General features: G+C 45.3%; 1 protein-coding gene across 1 annotated transcript in view; it reads left to right on the top strand.

The window, feature by feature from the left end:
* The window catches only part of LOC109304851 (transient receptor potential cation channel subfamily V member 6-like), a 44,262-nt gene extending 30,421 nt beyond the window's left edge, over positions 1–13,841 (top strand). The window contains exons 8-15 of the mRNA XM_019527676.1: positions 3,914–4,126; positions 5,107–5,193; positions 5,712–5,788; positions 6,156–6,321; positions 6,555–6,621; positions 7,037–7,305; positions 8,584–8,690; positions 10,489–13,841. Of these exons, the coding sequence (XP_019383221.1) occupies positions 3,914–4,126; positions 5,107–5,193; positions 5,712–5,788; positions 6,156–6,321; positions 6,555–6,621; positions 7,037–7,305; positions 8,584–8,690; positions 10,489–10,768 (1,266 nt within the window). The 3' untranslated portion in view covers positions 10,769–13,841. The remainder of the gene's footprint in view (positions 1–3,913; positions 4,127–5,106; positions 5,194–5,711; positions 5,789–6,155; positions 6,322–6,554; positions 6,622–7,036; positions 7,306–8,583; positions 8,691–10,488) is intronic.
* Positions 13,842–23,515: the final 9,674 nt, after the last annotated feature.

Genomic DNA, 23,515 nt, shown 5'->3' with positions numbered 1-23,515 from the left:
TGAGGTTTATACGTGGATAAGCTGCAAGTGAAATGCTACCATGAGCTAAATGTTCTGTAAAAACCACATTCAACTGGTTTTCACTCCTGGTTTAGTATATTATGGGTGACACCTCCAGGGATGGTATGCCTTGGCTTGTGAAGCACTTTGATTCACCATAAACACACCAGCCACAGACCTAATTCCACTGCCAGGTAGTTGAGTGATCTTTCTGCTGAAGCCAATGGAAGCTTTTTAATATAGTGGAAAGTACAGCAGAACCCCAAGAGCCATATTTACAGCTGGAGTAAATCAGTACAACTCCATGAACTTCAGCTGAATTATCCTGATTGACACCAGCTGAGGACCAGACCATAGGCTGCTACACGAAACTGTGGAGGAAAACTAACCTCTCTAAGAATCTTTTGGCTTTTTATTTCCAGTCAAATAGATAAAATGCTTCTGTATTATGTACCCTTAAAGAAAAAGCATACAACATTTAACAGTAATAGATTTTCTATGGGTTTCGTTGTATTCAGAGAAAGCCTGTTCTTCCTTCATGTATTTTAAAAGACCTATACAATTCTAAAGCAAGGAGATACATTCTTTAACACATTGTATCAACTGATATAAAAAAAAATCATTAGCAAATGGATCATTTTCTATTACATTGGATAAAACATGTATAGTCATTTCTATAGAATCCTTTTGGTCTCGTGTGTTTTGAATTCTATGGGTTTTTCCTATAAGGGTATGTGCCAATGCATTCTCATGGAAGAGCTGTCTCTGACTTGGAGCCTGTGCAACAAAAGATATTAGTATCGATTCCATGAAAAGCTGTAATTGATGTTCTCAGTCCATACCCATGAGAGATCTATACTGTTTTTCTTTTCCTTCTGTTGTCACAGCTTTGACTGCACTTAGTAATATCTGCAGATGCACTATGAGCGTTATGGAAAATATAACATAGGAAAATAAATAAAAAATCCCTACCGTGTTACTTATACTTATGTAGTTAAGACATAAGTGAAAACATTGCTATGTACTTGTTTGATATTTTCGTGTATAGAAATTCCTTGACTGGTGAGCAAACAAGCCAATCCCTTTATATAGTTAACACCTCTTTCTCCCTCTCTCTCTTTTTCCCCCTTGAAGCTGTTTATCTCGTGCTGTCTTTCCTAATCAGCTCTATTCAGTGCCTTCTCCCTTTCTTTTTCTGAAAGAGATAATGGCTTAGTTATGACAAAACCATTGATATGAGAACTTCAGAAATCTGCTAAGGCAAGCATCGACCTTTCACCCTTCCCTTCATGTAGTGAGCCCCCTGCAAAATTTATTTGTGACATCCTCAAAATCAAAGGTGTCCAGAGAGAGTACTCTGGCCACCACATTTCCCTCTGGAGACCCCATTTCTCCCCTCTGCACTTCCCCCACCCAGTGCAGTCTTCCTAGGCAAAGCAGAGTTTTCTCTCACAGCATGGTCTGCAGCACTTGTTCAGTGTTATTTCTAAGGGTGCAAATGACTGCTGTGACCATTTCTTTCAGCTAACTATTCCACGTACTTTTGGCCCCCGACCCATTGGCAAAAGGCTTGCTGATGAACAGGATCGATAGCATCCCACCTGCAGTCATAAAAATAACCTGGGTTGGTAGAACAGCACTTCCAATCTGAGGAGTGCTGGGCCGTTTGCAACCATTAGAGAAGCACAGGCCATGTATTTGAAAGAACTCGGCATCAAACAGCTCCTAATGTTCTCTCTTGTACCATGTGCTATTCAGTTTCATATAGTGCCCTCCTTGCTGCAGCATGTGAATGCTTCCCCATAGGGCAGTAAGAAGCAGAACCAACACCAGAAACAAATGTTCCTTCATTCCCCTCAGGGATAAGAGTTGCATTTGCAGTGCTTTTATTTCAGTAAGGCTCAGGGTGGGCGTTTTGCTTGGGGAATGGGAATGATTTTGTTTGTTTGGTTAAACACACACATTACTATTAAATTGCATTAGAAATGTGAAATCAAAAAGGACCCTTGTCCTTGGAGGAGTGAGACTTGTGTTTTTTCTTCCACTGGAAGCGTGGTCAGTGGTCTCAAAGTGACCCTGGAGAAATCTCTGTCTCCTGCACAGGCAAGCTTTCCCTTGATTTCCACTGTGCCTGAGAAGAAGCATTGTCAGACATGGTAGTTCATCCCTCAACAGTCATTAGTGCTTTAGATTTGCTGGTTCCAGGCCAGACTATATCTGAAGAAAGGGCCCAAGACCAGAAACCTGATTCAATACCCCGTGGAAAGGCAGCATAAACAGTAACTGCTGATACCAGTCACACGTGTGGCTGAGCAAATGCACTATAGCTTTTGCAATGGCAACTGCTGGGTGGTAGCCATTTCATTTAGATGCTTTAATGGGGATTAAGGAATCTGAAAATCTCTCCAAGCCACCTAGTGCAGGCATTGGTAACCTATGGCCTGCGGGCTAGATCTGGCCCATGGAGCCACTGGATCTGGCCCATGGAGTCAGGAGTTTTACCCAGGCATGCATCAGGGCCAGGAGGTGGTGAGATGCACCAGGGCCAGATATCTGAGAGCTGCACCTGCCCTGTCCCTACTTTTCCCCACCCTGCAGCTGTGGTCCAGGCATAGCTCCTCACTTTCTAATGCATGAACGGGCTCCCCGCTGTTGAACAGTACCCATTGCTGATGTGCCACCAAAGCCCCCCAGACTGTGTTGGACTGGAGCCAAATTGTTCCCAAAGGTTGCCGGCCACTGCCTTCATGAGTTGAAATGGTGTCATCCCTATTATTTTGTCTTTAGGATTATATGAACACTTGTCTGGGATTGTTTAGATAGGGATGATTCTGCCCTGAGCAGGAGGTTGAATCAGATGGCCTCCAGAGCCCATGCCTCTACTTTTCTATAACTCTATGATAATATAGAGCAAAAAAATAAAGCTAGGGCATGGTAAGGACAGAAATTTTCAACCTTGGTGACATGTTTTCCAGAAACATATTTCGCACAATACTAAGTGAAGTCAGTAAGAGCACTTTTGGAAGTAAGACTATGCATTTAAATTTCTAAGCTTACACAGACTAGTCTTGAAATTTTGCCTTTTGTAAGGACATATGAGAAATCAGTGCCACTGGTGGAAATAGGGCCCTGGTTTCCTGACTTGCAATCCTGTGACTGGAGAACATTTGGAAGGGGAAAAGTGCTGGTATCTAACGTACCCCAGAGTTTTATTTGTCTTGTTCGGGTCAGCCTTCATAGCAGCTTGTGCTGACAGGAGGAAAAGATTCACGAACATGAGTGAGAGTTGTGCACCCTATGAACCTGCAGAATGGTTCAGAAGGTTCATGAACTCTCTGGCACCCTGAGGCTAGCCCATCCCTACTATATACCTGCTGTATGCTTTGTGAATTGTCTTGTAAAAAGCGTTGGGACCTTTCTATAGGCCACTATAAAATGCAATTTTAAAGAATACAATTTCTTTTCTGCAGTGTCTCATCACAGGTTATTAAGAGTAGGCGAGTTTGCTTTGTTGTTGTGTCCATGGACTCCATGCACTTTAGAAACTGCAAACCTCCCTCTCCTTCAAACAGGCACACACCTCATAAATGCACACAGCATCAAACCTATGACACTAAATGACAGAAAAAAAAAATATCCAGCCACCTAATACACCCTGCTGGCAATACAGAATGTTTCCCACAGTCTATTTTCTTAGCATTTTACCTAGTCCTCTTATTGGCAGCTCAAGTTAATCCAAATTAACCCAGGAATTCTAATCTGTATGAAAACAATTGTGTCCTGGTGCTGAGATGACTTTGGAGAGATTAGCTTGGGCTCAAGTCCTCCCAGGAAGCAGTACAGCACCTAGAAGCAGGTGTTTCATGCAGCCAGTAACCTTACCCTCCCCCTTCTCTTTCTGTCTCTCATTTAGGCCCGGCAGATCTTAGACCTGACACCTGTGAAGGAGCTTGTGAACCTGAAGTGGAATTTGTACGGACGTCCCTATTTTTGTTTCCTGGCCTTTCTCTATGTGCTGTACATTATTTGCTTCACCATGTGCTGTGTCTACCGGCCACTGAAAGCTCGGACCAGCAACAGAACCAGTGACAGGGACAACACGATCTATGTCCAGAAAATGCTGCAGGTGCGTTGATTGAAGGCCACATGGGAAGGGGCTGGAGGCTCAATCCTGACCACAACCACAGGGGCCCTCATAACTCTGAATCCAAACCATGGCAGCTATGCCTCCATTTATCTCCATCATCCCCACCTATTCTTCAGCGAGAGATTACTGATGAGGAATTCTCCATGGTCTGGGGGCTCCAGGACTCAAGCTGGGCCAGTATAGTTCTTGTAGAATCACAGAATCATAGAAAAATTAAGGTTGGAAAGGACCTCAGGAGGTCATCTAGTCCAGCTCCCTGCTCAAAGCAGGACCACCCCAGCTATATCATATTAGTCAAGACTTTGTCTACGCAGGTTTTAAAAAGATTTAAGGGTGGAGATTCTACAAACTCTCTGGGTAACCTCTAATGGTGCTTTACTACCATCCTTGTGAGAGAGTTTTTTCTCTGAATATCTAATCTAAACTTCCCTTGATGCAATTTGAGACCGTTGCTCCTTGTTCTGTCATCTGCCCCCACTGAGGACAATTGAGCTCCATCCTCTTTGGAACCACGCTTCTGGTAATTGCAGGCTGCTATTAAATCCCCCCTCAGTTTTCTCTTCTCCAGACTAATAAGCTCTGTTCCCTCTGTCTCTCCTCATAAATCATGTTCTCCAGCCCCCGAACCATTTTTGTTGTCCTCACTAGACTCGCTCCAATTTGTCCACGTTCCTTCTGTAGTGAGGGGCCCAAGACTGGATGCATCACGGTTTGTGCCTGCTGATGCTACGTTACCTTCGCAACAAGCTATGTTGCCATAGCTCATGGCTCCGGTGATATAGCATCTTGTGTAGATGCTTCCACTGTTGGCTCATATTCAGCTTATTTTCCACTGTGACCCCTAGCTGCTTTTCTGCAGAGCTGCTGCTTATCCAGTCAGTCCCCAGTCTGTAGCAGTGCATGAGATTGCTCTGTTCCTCTGTCCTAACCAGTTGGGTCACTTTATTTCTTTCTTTCAGGAATCTTATGTGACATATGAGGATCAGCTGAGGCTGGTAGGGGAGCTGGTCACCGTGATTGGAGCTGTAGTGATACTGACCCTGGAGGTGAGGAGAACAGTGAGCCACCAGAACCAAGAGTGGGGTGGGAAGTAACCAAGATAGAATCACTTAAGCTAAATACACTGGCCTGTTTGGGTGACTCAGTAAGGACTGTTCACTGGATTTAAGTGCCTGAGTAAAGTCCTTTTGTGCACAGTACTGGCAAATATACTTTTGGTGAGACTGAATCCATGGCCACTCGTCAGTGAGAACTCTGAGCATTTCTGGGAGGAGTTAGACAGATGCTGGTCCCAGCATCCTTCAAATCATGAAGTTTCCCCTTTGACTGTCCAAGTTGTTCTGAATGGATCTGGGCTGTAGTACAATGCCCTGTGTTCCTAAACAGCTTCTTCATTTATCCACATGGATGGCTGAGTTTCAGAGCTGCATGAAGTCATGTAGTGTGGCTTGTTGTTAGCTTGAGATCAATGAACGAGCAGAATTTGGTGAAGATGAGGTATTATGAATTCCTCCTTTTGTGGCAACTGGCCAAATCCCAAACTAAAAGAGCATGTCTCTTTTAGATTCCAGATATCCTCAGAGTTGGAGCCACCAAGTACTTTGGGCAAACCATCCTTGGAGGTCCTTTCCATGTCATCATGTAAGTCTTTACCTTTCCAAATTTATAGATATGCGCTTGTTTGCTCTTCAACCATCATCACTCCTGTCTTCTCTTTATTTTGAGTGAAGGGCCCTTTTCTGGGCCTCATTCTCTTGTGATCTAAGTTTTATGCATGTGTGTGTGTGAGAGAGAGACAGAGACAGAAAAAGCAAGAGAGAAATTGATGATAATCATATAAGGGAGCAAGAACTGATGAGCACAAAGATATGCCCTTGGCCAACTTTATCCACATGTAGGATGAATGACTCTGTGTGCCTGTGTGTGAACAGTGAGAAAAAAGGGAAAGAATGAGCAGGATGGGATTCCTATGCATATCCACAGAGCTCCATCTCTTCTTCCTCTGCAGAATCACCTATGCCTGTATGATCCTGATGACCATGGTGATGCGTCTCACCAGCACTGATGGAGAGGTGGTCCCCATGTCCTTTGCCCTCGTGCTGGGCTGGTGCAATGTCATGTACTTTGCACGAGGCTTTCAGATGCTGGGTCCCTTCACCATCATGATCCAGAAGGTATGGAAAATGTGGAGGGGGGACAAGTCTTTTCCAGTGGTAGAAGGGGCTTTAGGGCTCCCAGGGCACATAATGAGCCCACTGAACAGAGGCATTGGTGCAACAAAGCTTTTCTGACACCCCTTTCCTCAACATAGCCTGAACATCAAACTGAGGTAGTGCAGCATTTCTCCATGACTTGGTGAGAGAGAGCCAGATCTCATGCCCACTGTTCCTTTCTTTTTGCTCTTCAGATGATATTTGGAGATCTCATGCGCTTCTGCTGGCTCATGGCCGTGGTGATTCTTGGTTTTGCATCAGGTAAGACTGCAACTGGCAAATCTGGCTACAGTGTCTCTTCTGTCTTTCCTTGCTTCATCTGGACATGGCCCAGTGCATGCCTCAGCGTCCTGGCAGGCGACCCTCTGAACATGAGCCAGCTAGAGCTGTGGTTACATGTGACTTCTGTTATATGAAGCATGATTCTAGGTCTCTTTTCCTAGTGCTGATTTCTGCTATATCACCACTTGCACATCATGAATTGCTCCTATGGCAGCAGTGGTGGAAGGCGCCAGTTAGGAGAAAAGGCCAGTTGTACTGGTGTCTGCAAAAGCACAGTGAGAGAGGCAATGACTGTCAGGAAGGTCTCATGATCTGGGAATCCCCACACTGGCCCTACCTCTGATCACAAGACCCTCTTCCTGCCTTAACCTTCTCACTCTTCCTCCCTTTCTAGCCTTCTACGTCATCTTCCAGACTGAGGACCCGGACCGCCTGGGTCAGTTCTATGACTATGCCATGTCCCTGTTCACCACCTTTGAGCTGTTCCTCACTATCATCGATGGGCCTGCCAACTACGATGTAGATCTGCCCTTCATGTACAGCGTGGTATACTTTGCCTTTGCCATCATTGCCACCCTCCTCATGCTCAACCTGTTCATTGCTATGATGGGTGACACCCACTGGCGTGTGGCTAATGAGCGAGATGAGCTTTGGAGGGCACAGGTGAGGACATTGCTGAGTTAAATCAGTCTATGGGGAGTCCCTCTGGGACAGAGTAAAAAGAGCAGGCCTCAGTGAAAGTGCTGAGTGGTGCAGTGACTTGCACCCACACTGCAAGGAACCATGGCCATATCACTGCTGTCCATACATGGATCCACTGCTCGGGCCCTCCATTTGTTTCAGAGTCTGCTTGCTCTACTCCCTACCCCATTACCTCCACAGCATGGGCTTCCCCAGCCAAATTCATGCCCTTGTTTTCTGCCTGTTGTCTCAAGGGCTAAACTCCTTCAGCCCCTTTCCCTAGTCTGGGCACATTTGGCATGAGAGTTTTGTCCTCTGCTGCTCCTTCCATCTGGAACAGGCATTCTGCACATCTCTGCTTCATCAACCCCCTGCCTTACTTCAAATCCCATATGGACAAGACTCTGCCCTTTCTCATCCATCCTTTGTGTCATATCCCCTGCTCAGGTACTCTCCTGATAAACAGAATTGTAACTGCATTTAGTGGTGTTAACTTCTTGGATATGAATGCCATCCCAAAGCAATTTAGAATTAAATACAATGATTATAGAGATAAACAGGAGGCACAGGAGGTAGGATGACAAATTAATGAGTCACACCTATGATCTGTTTGGATCCAGCAAAAGAAGCTGAAATACCCCTTCTGGATGAATGGTTGGACCTAGTACTGCCATTTGCTGTCTCTTGCCAGACCAGTGGTCCATCTGGCCAACAGTCAACCTTTCCCCTATCTTGCTGAGAGATGCTAAACAAGTTTAATGGTTAACTTTAGTCACATGCTAGTGAGGAAGTCCTGATGGTACTGAATATGCTGACTTTGCTCACAGCTCTGACGTTTGTGTAAGCAAAGTGGCTTCTGTGCCTTAAGTGAATGACCTCTCCCTTGCCACCCTGTATAAGTAAGAAGAAACTTTCTGTTGTTTGAGCAAACCACAGCAAAATTAAAGCTGAGAAAGTTGGTTAGCTGTGTTAGTCTGCAGTTAGGCAGAAGGCAAGGCAGGGTGGCACATTATATATCAGATTATTTAGAGATGTGTATACTTCGATAGAAAACAGCCTGCTTCAGCAGGTGTTATGAAATCTGTGATAAATTAAATTTAAAATTGAAGCTGTAATAGTAAGAGTCCCTTCAGTTTGCAGCATATAGATCCTGCCTCTTTTCTCTACAGCCTGATAAACCATTTTCAAAGTGAAGTGTTACAAACATTGTTCTAGGTTTTTTTTTTCTAACTCTCTTTGTCTCTCTCTGTACTTGGGCAGATTGTTGCCACAACAGTCATGCTGGAAAGGAAACTCCCCCGGTGCCTCTGGCCTCGTTCTGGAATCTGTGGTCGGGAGTTTGGGCTGAGTGACTGCTGGTACCTGAGGTGAGGACCTCTAACCGTGGAGACCAGGAGCTCATAAGGGCCTCTAGGGACAAATCTGAAGGAGCCTCACTGCTATCCTTCCAGCCCTGGAGGGTACCAGCAGATTTGGGCTGACAGAAGTACTCCCCTGCATCTTCCCTGAGACACAGCACTGATGATCTATGTGAAATGAGCTGCATCCTATTTGGCAGGCTCCCCAGGGGTGCCAAGAAATTGGAAGGGCCACAGAGCCTGAATTCCATCTTCCATTCCCCTCCTATTCTGTGTCAGGAGCAGTGTGAATGGTTGGGAAAGTCTGTTCCTCTGCAGAGCGTGTTAGTCTGTGCAGCTGTCAGTCTAGTAGCTATCCCTGGCAGCAAAATGAACTTCCAACATTGCAAACACCAAACAGCAGTAACACAATGGAAGAGACTGTTAGAATAGGGCACTAGGGTGTAACGGGATGCAGCAGAGTCAACGTATTAAGCTTGAGCAGCCAAAGGAGACTGCATCAGGCAGGGAAGAGACCCAGCAAATAATTTAGATCCAATTCCAAGCAGCACCCCCACTGCGTGGGGTTGCTGAGATCTGGGATTTGGTGTCAAGCCCTGTACAGAGAATCAGCATGCCTTGGGTTGGGATAAAACCAGGCCCAAGTTTCTGCTCATGTATGCTGGTTTTATATCTGACCTACCCGTGTGGGAACAGAATCAACCTATTTCTCTGCTGTTGTATGTAGTAAGCCACGAGGGGGAGCAGTTGCCCTACGCAATGGGGCTGTTGGTAGGTTTCAGCAGGCCGGGAAGCCTTGAGGATTTCAAGTCTTCCAGGCAGAGTTAGCAGCAGGAATGCAGCACCAGTGGGAAGTGTTTTCAATTAGAAAATGCAGTGTAACACGCCCTCCTCCCCCTGGACTGCTGCCCAGCACAAACTCCACTCCACGCCACTCTAGGCTGGGGGGAAAGTAATAGTCACATATGTAGTCCTATCACGTGCATGGGCCTGGTGTATAACACGGGACAGCACTTCAGAGGGAGAGACAGCAGTCTGACTCATGAGAAGGAAAGCTCCTAGGCAGAACTGAAGAAGACAAGTGAAATGGGAGCAGCGAGATTTCAGGTGGATGGTGGGCAGGGTGGTTTCTGGAAACACACAACCACAGAGCAGAGTACTGAGCCAGGAGCAGAAGAGAGTACTGAGCGGGTACAGGGAATTGAGTAGCTGTGGGATTGAACATCAACACAGAGCGAACATGAAAAGAGCCAGATTTTGTTCCACTTACTAGGCACATATGTGGATGTGATGCCTAAGAGCAAGTCTGTTCCACCCCGCTTGAATCCCTGAAAAACTGTTGATGCAAAAGACGGGTGTGTTCTTTTCCTCCTCCACACTGCCTTGTTGTGACTCAGACTCAAGGGTCAGATAATGGTGTGTTACAAAAGCCATTACATTAAGGCTTTTCAGGGACTAGAAAAGGCTGGAGCAGAAACACACTTAGGGGCCCAATTCCACTTAGCTGGCCAACAGGTAGAATAGAATCAGGTCCACAACATCTAGTGTGAGTGAAAGAGAAGGGAAAAGACACAGATAGAAAATCAGACAAGGGGATAGACATCTCAGGAGGGGAGAGAACAGGAAGTCTGTCAGTGTGAAGAGAATGGGCTGACACCCGTGGAGCTCCCTGGGGAAAGCATTACCTGCCCCAACATGAATCTGTGTTTGGTGAGATGCAGGAAGAGGGCTGCTAGGTGTAACTACTACAGTTGTCAAGAAGCTGGTCTATGTCTGCTATATTGTATCTCTTTTCACCCTACTACAGGGTAGAAGACCGGGTTGACCCCAACAAGCACAAGATGTTCCGCTATGCAGACGCGTTTAAGAGCCAGGAAAAGGAAGACTGTGACAAGTACTCTGAGAAGCTGGAGCTGGATGAAGAGTTCCCCTGCAAGAGGAACCTCACGCCATCTGCTTCATCGGTATCCCGAAGCACAACGCGGAGCAGCTCCCACCGTGGCTGGCAGATCTTGAGGCGCAGCACCTTCAGCCAGTTCCGTGGGGAAATTAATCCCAGCACGGAAGAGGAGGTTTACCATGTCTGAGGCATGTCTTCTGCCCACGTGACAAGAAAGACTGCTGATGCATGCTGGCACCTCTGGCTATCAGTGGACACTCTCACATGCACGCCATGATGAGCTCTCTCAGTTCATTGTGCACAGTCCATGCTCCAGCAAAGAGCTAATACCATCAGCTAAGTCTTCTCTCCCTTTACCCTTCAGATATTTTGAATACCGCACTGATGCACAGCACCAGTTTGGTCAGCCTGCTGAGCTGAGGTGTGGGGAATCCTTATCCCGTTCTATAACTCTAGAGAAACAAAGGAAAACTGGGTCAGCACTGAAGTTGTATTCACTTCCAAGAAATGGTTACTGCAGGGAGATGAAGAGCTGGTCAACAACTTTCTTGCCCTCCCTTGCCCAGTCCAGCAAAGACCTCAGTGCCTTCTGAATTAAAGAGAATTGATGAGTTGTTTTTTGTTTGATGCAGAACTAAAGGCATTATTTAAACTCAGGAAAGAATAGCTGCTGACATTAAAGTGATTAAAGGGACTGTCACTAGTCAACTGGCATTCAAGGGGTGGCCAGATGTTCCTCCCACAAGAAAGACAAACCCTATTAGCTGCATTTTCCACACTGCTACACTGGGAGGTACTGGATGGTTTGATTTATCTGCCACGTTAATGCAGTTTGATGCTGTATCACCTACAGAAATGTGAAGGTTAGTTAGATATTCTCTACAGGTATCTTGAGGCACCAATTCTGGGAGCTTTTCCCTGTTTCAAGGGTGTGTGGGAACTGATTGCGTGACATCCCGTGGTGCATGTCTTGTGGAGATCCCAGGTAAACTGAATGTGGGCCAGGTATACTACAGAAAAGCAGATGTCTGAACAATTACTCAATGGCCCAGGGTCTAATGTCTGCTTGCCATCTGCTACCTTTGCTATGTCAATATTGTAACATGCTTGGTCTTTCTCTTTCTGAAGACAGTGTACTTATGGTCATGCAGTGCTGAGGGATATCCATGTCCACTTCACCCCTTCCTAAGTCACAAGGTTGTAGCCCAGTTGTACTGAAATGAAATGAAGACCCAATGCTGCACACAGCACAGTCGAAGGGATTGCATAAGCCACAAGAAAACAAGCCACATGTCTTCTAACAATGGCTTGCCATGGATGCCTGGTCTAACAGGTTCAGTTCTGTTTCACCTCCTGCTGCAGTCCTTTGTCAAGGCTTTCTTTAAAGGAAAAATGACTAAATGATGTGGATTGCTCTTCTAGAGGCTCTCAGTCCCTCAGCATTTCACAGACTCATGACCTTACAATGCCTCTCTACTAGGTCCAGTAAGAGGTCTGTAGAAGACCCAGAAGCTTACATCTCTAGCTATATCAGGACCTTCTAATACTTCCTGACATTCAGAAACCAGCAGGGAAGGACCTGAAACAAGTGAGTTTCCTGTTAATGGTGTCATTTCCTCCCTCCTTTAAAATATCCCATGCATGGGACTGGGGGAGACTTAGGTGCCACAACCAACTCCATGGGGTTGTGCATTTCATTAAATATACCTTTTTCTTACTTGAATGCATGTTCAGTCCCAAGGATGGCGGCACCTCCCTTGGATTCAGCTGAATATTACAATGTGATTCACTTTGGTGAACTGGCATTGTGTTGGTTGGTCTCCTTTACATTTCTGTATTCTCAGACCCTCCTTTCTAACCTCAGGGGTTTGTGCTAAATATCGGTGGAAATGGGAAATATGTGATTTTGCACATTTGCCAAAACTGTGAATTGCTACTGTAATTGTAGTTTAATTTTCTTTCTTAATGAAATGGGAGATGGCAGGAAAGGAGGAGTTTGTGGGATTTTTTCCAAATCCAGCTGCGCTTTTTAACCGGTTAGAAAAGTGCCTGAAACACAATTACCATGTGGTCATTTTTACAAACGGGCTCATCAGTGTGATTGGCTCTATTTGTACATGAAGAAAAAAGAAAAAAGAGAAAAAAAAAAGATTGTTCCAAGTTTCAGCAATTCAGACTTAGGCTCTGAACATCCAGCTCTACCCTTTTTGTCTCTGACATCACTAGGAATAATGATTCTGGCCTGAGATTGCATCCTGCAATTTGCCAATGAGTGAGGTAGAATAGAATCCAGCCCACGTCCCTATATGTTTTGCAGGTTTCTGAATCTGCTACAGATACAAAAGCACCTAGCAAGAAGATGCTCTAAATGAGAAGATGCCTTCTTTTCAGAGTTACTCTTTTAACCATAAGCATAATGTATAGTTTTAGTGAAAGATTATCATCCAAGTTCAACACAGAGAGAGAAGGAATTCAGTCTTTTTACTACTGTAAACACATTTCATGTATTTTACCTTGAACTGTCCTCTGGGTAACACTGACCAACTGCCTCCTGTAGTTGGACATTATCATCACAGGATTATTATCCCAGGACAGTTTCAGTAAAGTTGGTGGAAACTGCATAGGTGCAAATGACAGTAGATATCAACTAGTCATGTGTACTCATACAGTCTCAATAGCAAAAACACATTTCTAAATTTGTTTTCTCTGAGGACAACTAAAATGTCTGTGGGTTTTCCCCCATCTTTTGAAATTTGCCTATACAATAAGGTTGCAACATGGAGCAATATGATTGGTTTTGAGGCCTTTCGTGCTGATATTATCTAGAACTACTTCACCTCATCATGTCGTCATCTCCTTCTTCCTTTCTTGTATCAAAAACTCTCAGGGCAGGACAGTGGCAAAGGGAGCTGGGTGATAAGGTATTATAGTGGTCTGGAAAGCATTGGTGAAATATGTAAGGAACACTTTAAATGGGAAACATTTTTAATTACCTTTTTTATGTTATTAAAAATTATTTATGTAATTGAAAACCTGTATAATTGCAGTTCCTTGGTTTTAAGAACTCACCATTCTCACTCTTTATATGGGCCTTATTTTGCAGCTTGCATAGGTTAAACAAGAAAGCCAGACCCATCAGCTATAGTCTATCTCTGGCATTAGTTCACTGCTAGTGGTTTTGGACTTCCGATAAAGGTTTCCCTCACTTTATGCGGTACACGCATTCCCAGAAAACTGTGCATAAATCGAATTTGCATAAAGGGAACCCAGTTTATAAAGTAGCAAATAGGGATACATTCCTGCCGCAGTGAGGGAGGGAGGGAGTAAGGCTGGGAGTAGGGAAGGGGTAGGGGGAGGGATGTGGAGCCGCCCATTGGCCAGTCCCAGGGCTGCAGCAAGGAGCAAAGCAGAGGGATCTGTCAGTGGGTGCAGGTCACGGGATGGGGGGGCATGGCTCTTGCTGCTACATGCACCCTGGGAGGGCTGCAGCCTGGGCAGCTGAACTGTGCCCCTGGATCTGTGCATGGGACGAGAGCAGGCTGCTGCTGCAGACTGGGGCTGGCGGCGGCACCAGGTTCTTCCTGGCACTTGGGGTGGGACCAAGTGCCCCTTGGAAGATGCTTATTCCTTTCAGCAACTTGTCACTTCAGTAAACAGTGGAGGGAATGTCAGGACTTCACAGAAATCAGGCTATATTTCTTGCAAGGCCATTGAGTCACTGTCCAGGCCCAGAATGTTGCTTAATTAATAGGCCTTCCTTTCTCCCTTTGTCTTCCAACAATTGACCTCAGACTACCTTCAAAAGCCACCGAAGCAATTTCAAGGTTTTAAGATTCTTTGTTATGCTTGGGAAATTAGTAGTTGGGAAAATAGCTCTGAGTTGAAATGGATGAGCTATTTTTGATGTGTCATTGGTCAGAATGAAAACAGAAGGGTTTTGTTGAAAATAAAAACTCGCATATGAAGAATGTGTTTGTCATATTCTTTTCCCTTCGTAAAGTAAGTAACACATGATAGTTCCTGTGACCGTCTCCACATCAGCAACCTGTCAAACCTCCAGAGTAGTCAACTGTTTGTGTTTATCATGGCTTTGGCATGTTATACCCCAACAATGGAACTGCATCCAGTTGAGAGATTCCTTGATAATCATTTCCAGTGGCCCCCTTCAGAATTTTGAATAAATTAATGTTTCTTCTAAATTAGATTGCAAACACTGTAGAAAAGGGGCCACATTTTTGCATCTGTGAGTAAGAGATCATCATGTGGTGCAATGATGATGTTATCCTGATTGCAGCCTTGGGCCCCACCTCAAATTTGAGCACTGAGCTGTTTACCTAGTCTTATATCTGTGAAATCTGACACAAACAATGCTGGTCCTCAAAAGAAAAGAAAGGTTTACCTTTTGGATTTGGTAATATCTGCTGAATGTGTTTATGCTACTACCCCTCTGTCTTGGTTCAAGGTCTGACCTTGCTATTATTACTCATTCAAGGAACTGCATTGACTTTGGTTGCCAGGAAAGCTGTCCCACCCCTAATGAATGGACTCTCAACCCCCATCAACTTCTGTTAAGGGGCATTAAGCACTCTTACCCAAATAAGCCCCATATAGAGGACTGGTGGCAAATATTGCTCTTGCCATTGTGAAAAAATGCCCATTGATTTAAATGAACATAGGCTCAGGTCTTCATATCAATACTTGTTTGGTTTTTGTTTACACTGTTTCTTTAAGCTTGTACACAAAGATAATTCATTGCCAACTCAATACAGCAGATACCCTTCACAAATTTTTCACAGTACAATCAATACAGCTAACAACTCCAGCAATTTTAATTCTCACATCTTTTGTGTAGCATATGGGCATGCATACAAGTGTGTGTGTATATGTGTGTGTGTGTGTGTGTGTGTGTGTGTGTATATATATATATATGTATGGGTGTGAGTATGTGTGCTGCAGCATCTTAAGGGGCTGTGAGATCCCTCTAAAGGTGCTGTGGGGTGTTGCACAGTATTAGCACTGTTACGTGCAAAAACACCTACACAGTATTCAAACAATAGACCCAGAGATTTCAAACAGGAATTCAGGGATGCTGAAAAATGGCGATGGGGGTGTTTTAAAGCTTGTCGAACAAGCTTTAGTTATAGTGCTCCCACCACCATGTTTCAGTGTGGGGACGCTAACACATGTGATGCTGGAGTCTGCTGGAGCACAGTAATTACCACACTCTGTAATTACAGCACATCGGAGCAGCCTCGATGCATGTGTACAGGCGCCACAGAGTGTCAAAAACATTCTGAACTGAACTGTTGTGGTCTTTCTGATTTTTTTGCAAGAGAAGTATTCCTCTAATATTTTTACATAGGCAAAAAATAAATGAAAGCTAAAAATTGACTCTTCTGGAACCCAGGGCCAGGACCAGATTTTTAGGTCTCAGCCCTGGGACTGCACCTGGAGCTTTGAACCAGTTCTCCTGCCATTTCAGGGCTGTGACGAGAAAATCAGCTGATTTACAGTCTTAGCCCTGGGCTCCCTTACGATCTATATTTAAATTGTAGTAAACATTAGTTGGCAACTGCTCAGATAAAATTTTAAGTTGTATTAAAGTTTACTACAATCTAAATATAACACATACTAAGTGTAACATATGACAATACCATAACAAAGGGTGCTTTGAGAACCACTGATACAGATACAAAGCTATAGATACAAAGGTATTTCTTCCTTTGATTTTTATAAAGTCTTTTCACATAAATAAAGTTTAAGAAATACCCCAACACTTAAATAAGCCTCCAAATGCCCCTGTTTACAATACTTGGGGGCTATTACTCTTGTCAGCACCTTTCGAAAGACAATATTTTATTGAATGTACACATTCCCAGAGTTCTTCTGACAGCAAAGACACCCTTCTCCCTGCCCAGAGTAGCATACTTGCTGAGTTCAGACAACACATGATCAAGGACTCTAAGCAACACAGGAGGTATGTCTACACATGCAAATAATCTGGAAGCAGTTTATTCTAGAGTAAAGTATTTTAGAGTAAACTCTCCCTGGCAAGTGTCTACACATGCAGGTACACAGGAACAGATTTGCTGCTCCTAGCAGCAGATTGCTTCTGCTTACTGTGGCCCTGCATTGGGCTGCTGCAGCAGTCAGTGGGAGCTCTAGGCTCCCCCTGGGTGCTATCTCAGGAGTTGGAGGGGAGCATGGGGGCCAGGAGATAGCTGTCAGAGACATTGCTTCCTGTCCCTGGGAGCTACCTGCTGCCAGGGTGGGCTCTGCCACCAGAGCCTGGGCAGGGACAATGTCTCCCTGCCCCAGCAGCAGGGAGTTCCAAGCCTACACTGCAATTGTGGGGCTGGGAGATCCTTATCTCCCACTGCCAGCTCTGCAGTCACAGGGTTGGCATGGGAAGATCCTTATTGCCCTGTATCAGGTCTGTGGTTGCAGGGCTGGTGCCAGGAGATAAGGATCTCCCAGTGCCAGCTTCACAGTTGCAGGGCCAGCACCAGGAGATAAGTATCTCTCAGCCCCAGTCCCACAATCATGAAGGCCTGGGAGCACCCTGCTTCTGGGGCAGGGGGCTTTGCTCCCAGGGGCAAGGAGCAATCTCCTGCTGTGCTCCCTGTCAGGCATCTACATGTGTGCTACTGCATAGCAAGTATTCTCAAATATTTTTTTACTAGCGTTTGCAGGTAACAAATTTACTCATGATTAGAGCCAATTATTGCACACCCAGTAAGCATCTATATGTTTAGACAGTGATGCTTACTGCACAGTAATTAGCTGTAATCTTGAATAAAGCATCTTGTATAGATGCACGCAGGGAGTGGTTAGACAAACAGTAGGCATCTTCCCTTGCTACCACTTCATGTTATGTTGATCTTTAGGTGCTCTTCTCCTTGTTTCCCTCCCTCTCTCTCTTGTACATTATTTTGTTTCCTTGAAAAGATGAAGACCTAATTCAAACTCGCCTGCAGGGTCACCTCCCTCCACATGTATTAAATCTGTTTGTCAGCCGCAGTTCTCGGTAAGTAAAGGAGATGGATAAACCCAGCCTGTGCCCAGGGGCAGAGCAGAGTGGGACGAGAGGTTGGTATAATGCTCCACAAGCATTTCATGCCAAAAACACCACAGTTAATGACTTTGTACAATCTGTAGGGCAGTGGTTTTCAACCCACAGTCTGCAGACCCCTCAGGGTTTGCAAACTATGTCTACGGAGTGTGCAAAAAATGACTATGATCAATCAAAAGTATGTGAATACCCACACTTACAATTCAAAGGGGTCCACACTTCCATTTGTGATTTTTTTAGGGATCTACAAATGAAAAAAAGATTGAAAATTACTGCTGTACAGCCTTCCTGAGCTGAGCTGGGAATTTCCCATTAAAAACAATAATAAATAATACATTTACACAAGCTCATAGGCTATTTTCTACAGGAAGCAGCATCTACATATGAAAACAAATTGTCCGCCTTGTTGCTAACCTCAGCATTCAAAAAAATGAATACCCCTTGTAGTTCAAGAGATGTATATTTGTATACATGTACATTCGCTTTCCTGCCCTTTGCAGAACAGGCCTGGTCAATTACAATTTTGATTACTAAGCAAAACCCTTCATTCCCCTCCTCCCAACCTACACAAACACACCCTACAATGGCTCCATTTTTATGTCAAGTTGGCATAAAACGTGACTGTGGTTAATGCAATGGATGGGTATTTTGCTATGCTCTCCTAAGATCCAACTCTTCCCCAGCCCCTGGGCTCATCTCCTGTGATTTTGCCCATGAAGCTCAGAAGTCCCTTCCTCCCATGCGTTCATCATGGAAAGAAGAAGTTTATAACCAACCCAGACGTTGGCTGTCCTCCATACCAGCACCTCAGATCACCAGGCTCTACCTCTTGGCTGCAAAGAAGACTACTGGCTGACCTCCTTGACCCTCAGTTGCCTGCATCCAAGGAACAACACAGCAAACAGGGACTGTGATCCAGGAAGCTGGAGAGCAATGTGCAGATGCAAATTCATTTCTGGTGGAAGGCCGATAGAGAGGAAACAAAATGTTGGTCTGGCTGCAGAACACTGGGAAACTCCATGGCAGAAATGCTGAATTGCATAGCATCTTGCACCAACAAAATGGCCATGTAAGTGCACAGTATCCAAAACTCTGACAGATGAATTGGAAAGTTCATACCTCAGAAATATTGTTTCAGGCTCTCTGCAGATTCAGACAAGCATCACTGTGTCCATGACTTTCTCCTTGCAAATTCAAGGTTATTCAAGGTTCTGAGATGAGGGCAGAATTTCCTGGCAAAGTATGTAGGCATTGCATAGATAGGTTCCTGCCCTTAGGAAAATACCAGTATACTGTATTAAAAAGGGCTTGCCAAGGGTGGTATTCTCTATTTCCACTGTGCTGCAGTGGATTGTAAAAAAATGTCCTTGTGGGTTTTTTTTAACTTCACCCTTTTAAGAAAACAACCTACAATTTGCCAGTGCATGCAGACAATCAGCTTCTGAAAGGGGCCAGATTTTTCTCCACTTATAATGCATATAAGCAGGCTTGGGTACCTATGATTCTATTCCATCCTGCTCAAGCCCCTGAAAAACCGTTCATGTCAATGGTGAGTGGGTCCTCCTCCTTCTTGCCCTTTTTTATGATGCAGTCCTAAGGGTCTACAAGAGTAGTTACATTAATGGATTTTCAGGGACTTGCACAGGGTGAAATCTACTTGGACTATAAACAGATGTCACCAAACGTAGCAAAGCAGCTGTGCTGAGATGATCCTCTTCATTGTTGCGCTTCCCACTAGTTGATCAGGCAGGACAATGGGTGCAGAGGTTTGCCTGGAGATTCCCCAGGGCTCATCTCTGTAAGCAGAGAAAGCTGGGGTTTCCCACTTGCAGAGATGTACCTTGGGGAGTCTTTGGGGAATACCTCTGCAAGAGGAAAAGGCTGACCAGGAGCTTCTGGGGCTTGAGGGGCCTGATTGTGTGTGGCAATTACTGGGGCTTGCAAGGTCAGACTCCTTTAGCCCCAGGAGCACCTGCCCAAGGCCCTCCCACCATAAAGATAAGAGAGATTTGCTGCAATAAACCAGCAAAAAACTATTATCATGCTTTGGCAAGCGACGAAGTTGGGTGTTTGTGGTGCAACCAAAGGTACAGATGTCTGTTTGCTTTCCCTTTGCGCTGCCATAAAAATTGTTATGGCAGCACAAAAGTGATGTCTGTCTGTACCTTCAGACACCTAAAAGGTGGAGCAGAATCTGGCCTCTGGTCCCTTCTACCAGGAATTAGCCTCGGATTAGTTTTCACTCAAGGGTGGACGATGGATGCAGGATGTCTTCAGAGCAAGGCTGAAGTGTTCAAGACCAGCCTTCTGCCTGGTGTTACTCCATTGATTGGTTCACTAGCTGGGGTCACTGTCAGTGGGAGAAGCTTGTTGGGGATGACTGCTTGTACTGTACCCATCCTTTGAGTAAACTCAGGTGTCAAAGTACAGGTGTGACATGTGAGCACTCTCCATGGACCCAAAATGAACTCACTTGAAGACAGGATTAAGTTTATAAAATACTCCAGGTTACAGGCTGACGTGTTGAATGCTGATAAGGGTTTTATATTCATAACCTATAGGTGAGTGAGAGATGAACTTCTTTTCCCAGCACCCTACAAGCCTGGTGTTTCTTTCAGCCTTATAGCCATACTGTCTCCTCTTCCTCTCTGGCCTTTGTTTATGGTCCTCCCACATCTTCCATTCCAGAGCTTAACAATTCTTGTGTATACACACACATACACCCCTTTACACATGCGAAGACACTAATTAACCCTCCCCAGTATGCATGTGTGGTGAGTATGTTTCATCCTGTTTTGCTGAAGGCAAATTAGACAAGACCATGAATTAACTTTGCCAAAGTTAGTTGACCAAGGCTTTGAACTCTGCATGTAATGATGCCTTAGTACTTTTGTTTGCACCTGGGTTTTTAGTGCCAGCGTGTTATGACCGAACAAAGTGTATTTAGTTCTCTAGTCGCTAGTTCAAAGCCTACTTCTCCTGGAGGAATGATTCCTAGTGTGTGTTGAGTATTTGAGGGAGAAGGGATTTCACCCATATTCCTAGTGACAAGACACCATCAAAGGGTCATGTTGCTGACAGGCGCAGTAAAAGATCTAGAATCATAGGGGGGGCCCTAAGGATACGTCTCTCGAGGCGTAAGCCTGGCTTCAGAAAAGACAGACTTAGGGATGGGCGATGTGGGCATCTGCTCAGGGTGTTGTGATCATGGGGGTGCCAAACATACACACACACATGCACACACACACACATGCATGCAAGCAGTCTGTGCTCAAAGCAGTGCTCTCCCCACCGCCCACCTCAGCCACTTCCCACCCCAAGCCGGAGGAGCAGTGTACAACCCAGCCCACCACCCACCTCTAGCCCCTGCTCAGGAAGAGCTGGGCTAGGCACATGCAGACATGCTGGCATGTAAATGTTACCGTCCACTCCATGCCCCTGCCTCTGCCTGCAGCAGTGCCGCTGACTGGGGGCTGGGGAGAGCACCAAAATATGGGACGGTGCCAAAATACGGTAGGGTTGGGTGCCAATATACAAGTTTACCCAGGGTGCCATTTTCCCTAAGGTGCCCTGGGCTCCCTGGCACAGAAGTGAGAGGCTTCTCTTGGTCTGCAGATACAGAGAAGTGTTCCCTTGTTTTTACAGTATCATACCAGAAGCTGTATGGTAGAGACGGCAAACAAAACCCCAGCCTGAACTGGTTTGCACTGTTATTTACGAGAAGTGTGAGTGCCTCTGCTAAGGTCACTGAGTCTGTTTAGCACTTTACTCCTGAAGGGCACTGAGTGCGAAGACAGCCTGACTCAGGTTTTCCCACCTGTGCATAGCTCAGCCAGCATGCACCTCTGCTTCTGGGGCTGTCATCGCTCTTTGCCTTAGCTGGATCCCAGTGGCCTGGGAAGATTTAAGAGGAGGTTGCTTAGGCCTCAGTGTGCTTACAAGGAGTTCTGGTCTGCCCTGTCTATGGAGAGGGTGAAGCACAGAGACTTTACTGGTAAGTTTTGTGCCCTGGGAAGCTATTGCAGGGGAAGGTCATTAGCAGCAGCCAAGGGGTTAATGCAGCAGCAACTGGGAGTATTGTCCCTCTCTGCAGCTCACCCCAAGGCCCTTGTGACCAAGGAAGTAGCTGCAGCTGGGGTAACCCCCTGTCTGCTGTGCTGACACCTTCCACAGCACTGGTGTCTTCTGAGTGGCAACAAGGAGGCCCCACTGGCAGAGCCCTCCCTGACCCCTGAATGCTGCTAATTCTAGTCACCAGCAACAAGGGGCAATGCTGGATTTGGTATCACAGTGGGCAGCTACCCCTTAGAGTCCATTTTGGTGACCATGCCTGGTCTCACTGCTAGTTATGCTCATGGTGAAGCCTCTATGGGCATCTCCCCATGAGCAGGAACATGCATAAATCCTAACTCCTGACTAGATTCCAAGTTTTCACTTACAGGAATGTATGCAGGCAGCAGTCTGCAAACACTTTGCTTGTGGCTTTTCAAAATGCTCTGCAGAGCAAGAGAGGGTTCCCACCCTTCCCTCAGGAATTTATCTGGCCAACTCACCTGGCTGACCAGCCTGAACCAGTAAGAAAGCAAGAAAGAAGGAGAGAGAGGTCCAACTGGAATGACCCAAGGGAGGGACAGAAAGAGGGGGATTTCTTCACAGCGGGAAGATACAAACAGTTGATGACATTTGCACTTGTCTGCTGAGCTCTAAAGCCTGGGGCCTGACAAATATAGCCAACAGGCTATGGCCCAGCTCAGACAAATCTATCCTGTGCCACACTAGGTGGCAATATATGCTAGCTACAGAATGGCCTCCTGAGCTGATTCCCCACTTGTTTTAAAGTTGTTGAGGATCAGTGTTCTGATCCCCAGGGAAGCTTTATAGTACAGCAATGGAGAGACAAGACACTGCCCACCCCCCAAGTTCTTAGTTTTTGGAATAATTTCTACACTGCAGGTCCACAGTCCTCCCTAAGATTTTTTCCAGCTGCCTCTACAGTGCAGCTCAGATCAGCTATCCAAAGGGGCCAGCTGAGTTTCTTTTCATGTCATACATCATCCAGAGCCAACTCCAGAGTCAGGGCTTGCCCTTCAAAGTCTGCTGAAGACACTCAGGACAGAATAGGACCTGGTTCACTCTCCTACCAAGGGGTCCTATGGTCAAAGTTATTCTTGTCGCTGACCTAAGTACCAGTAGTTAAAAGGTCAGAAGACAGAAATGGAGAAGAGCTGTAGCACAGTGTGTAGTTCTCAAAAGACCAAGGAGTTAAGCTTACAGATTGATGAAGTTCATTTATTCAGAGAGCAGTACCTTGCCAGCACTTCTGGTGTTCCCTAGTACAGTCCCTGGGCAAATGTAACAACTTATACCTAACCTAACACTCCTAAAGGTTTCCACACATCTTCCCCCTTTACGTGTAACATATCCCCATAATATACTAATGTTAGCAGTTTAGTTCAACCTGTAGTTAAAGCACATTTTAGCAGGTCTTTATTAGTCTTTATGTTGGATTTTAAGCTCTAAGTGTTCTTCTCAGTTTCTCTGCACTCTCAATCCTTATTGGTTCAGTTCCTGTTTGGTTTCCTTGTTCAGAAGTCTCTACTTCTGTGTCATTTTCAGTCTCTTCTGTTGTTTCTTATTGCTTTGATGTTAGCTCTGTTACCTTTGGTGAATCTCGTGATGCCGCTTCCTTTCTCCCCTTTGTGAGCTGCAAATGTCATCTGTTCCTTCTTAACACCTCTTCTTCTGATATGACTACTTTATAGGATCTGGGAGCTACTTAATGGGAAACTAGTGCTTTTTATTTCCATGTTTGTCCTTCTGAAATAAGCACCGTATCTTTGTTGTACAGTGTGGTAGCTCCCT

Source organism: Gavialis gangeticus, unplaced genomic scaffold, assembly GCF_001723915.1.
Source record: "Gavialis gangeticus isolate Ggan-Ray unplaced genomic scaffold, GavGan_comp1, whole genome shotgun sequence".
In the NCBI taxonomy this organism is placed as follows: domain Eukaryota; kingdom Metazoa; phylum Chordata; order Crocodylia; family Gavialidae; genus Gavialis; species Gavialis gangeticus.
Note: the sequence above shows the minus strand (reverse complement) of the source record. Positions and strands in the feature narration are given on the sequence as shown.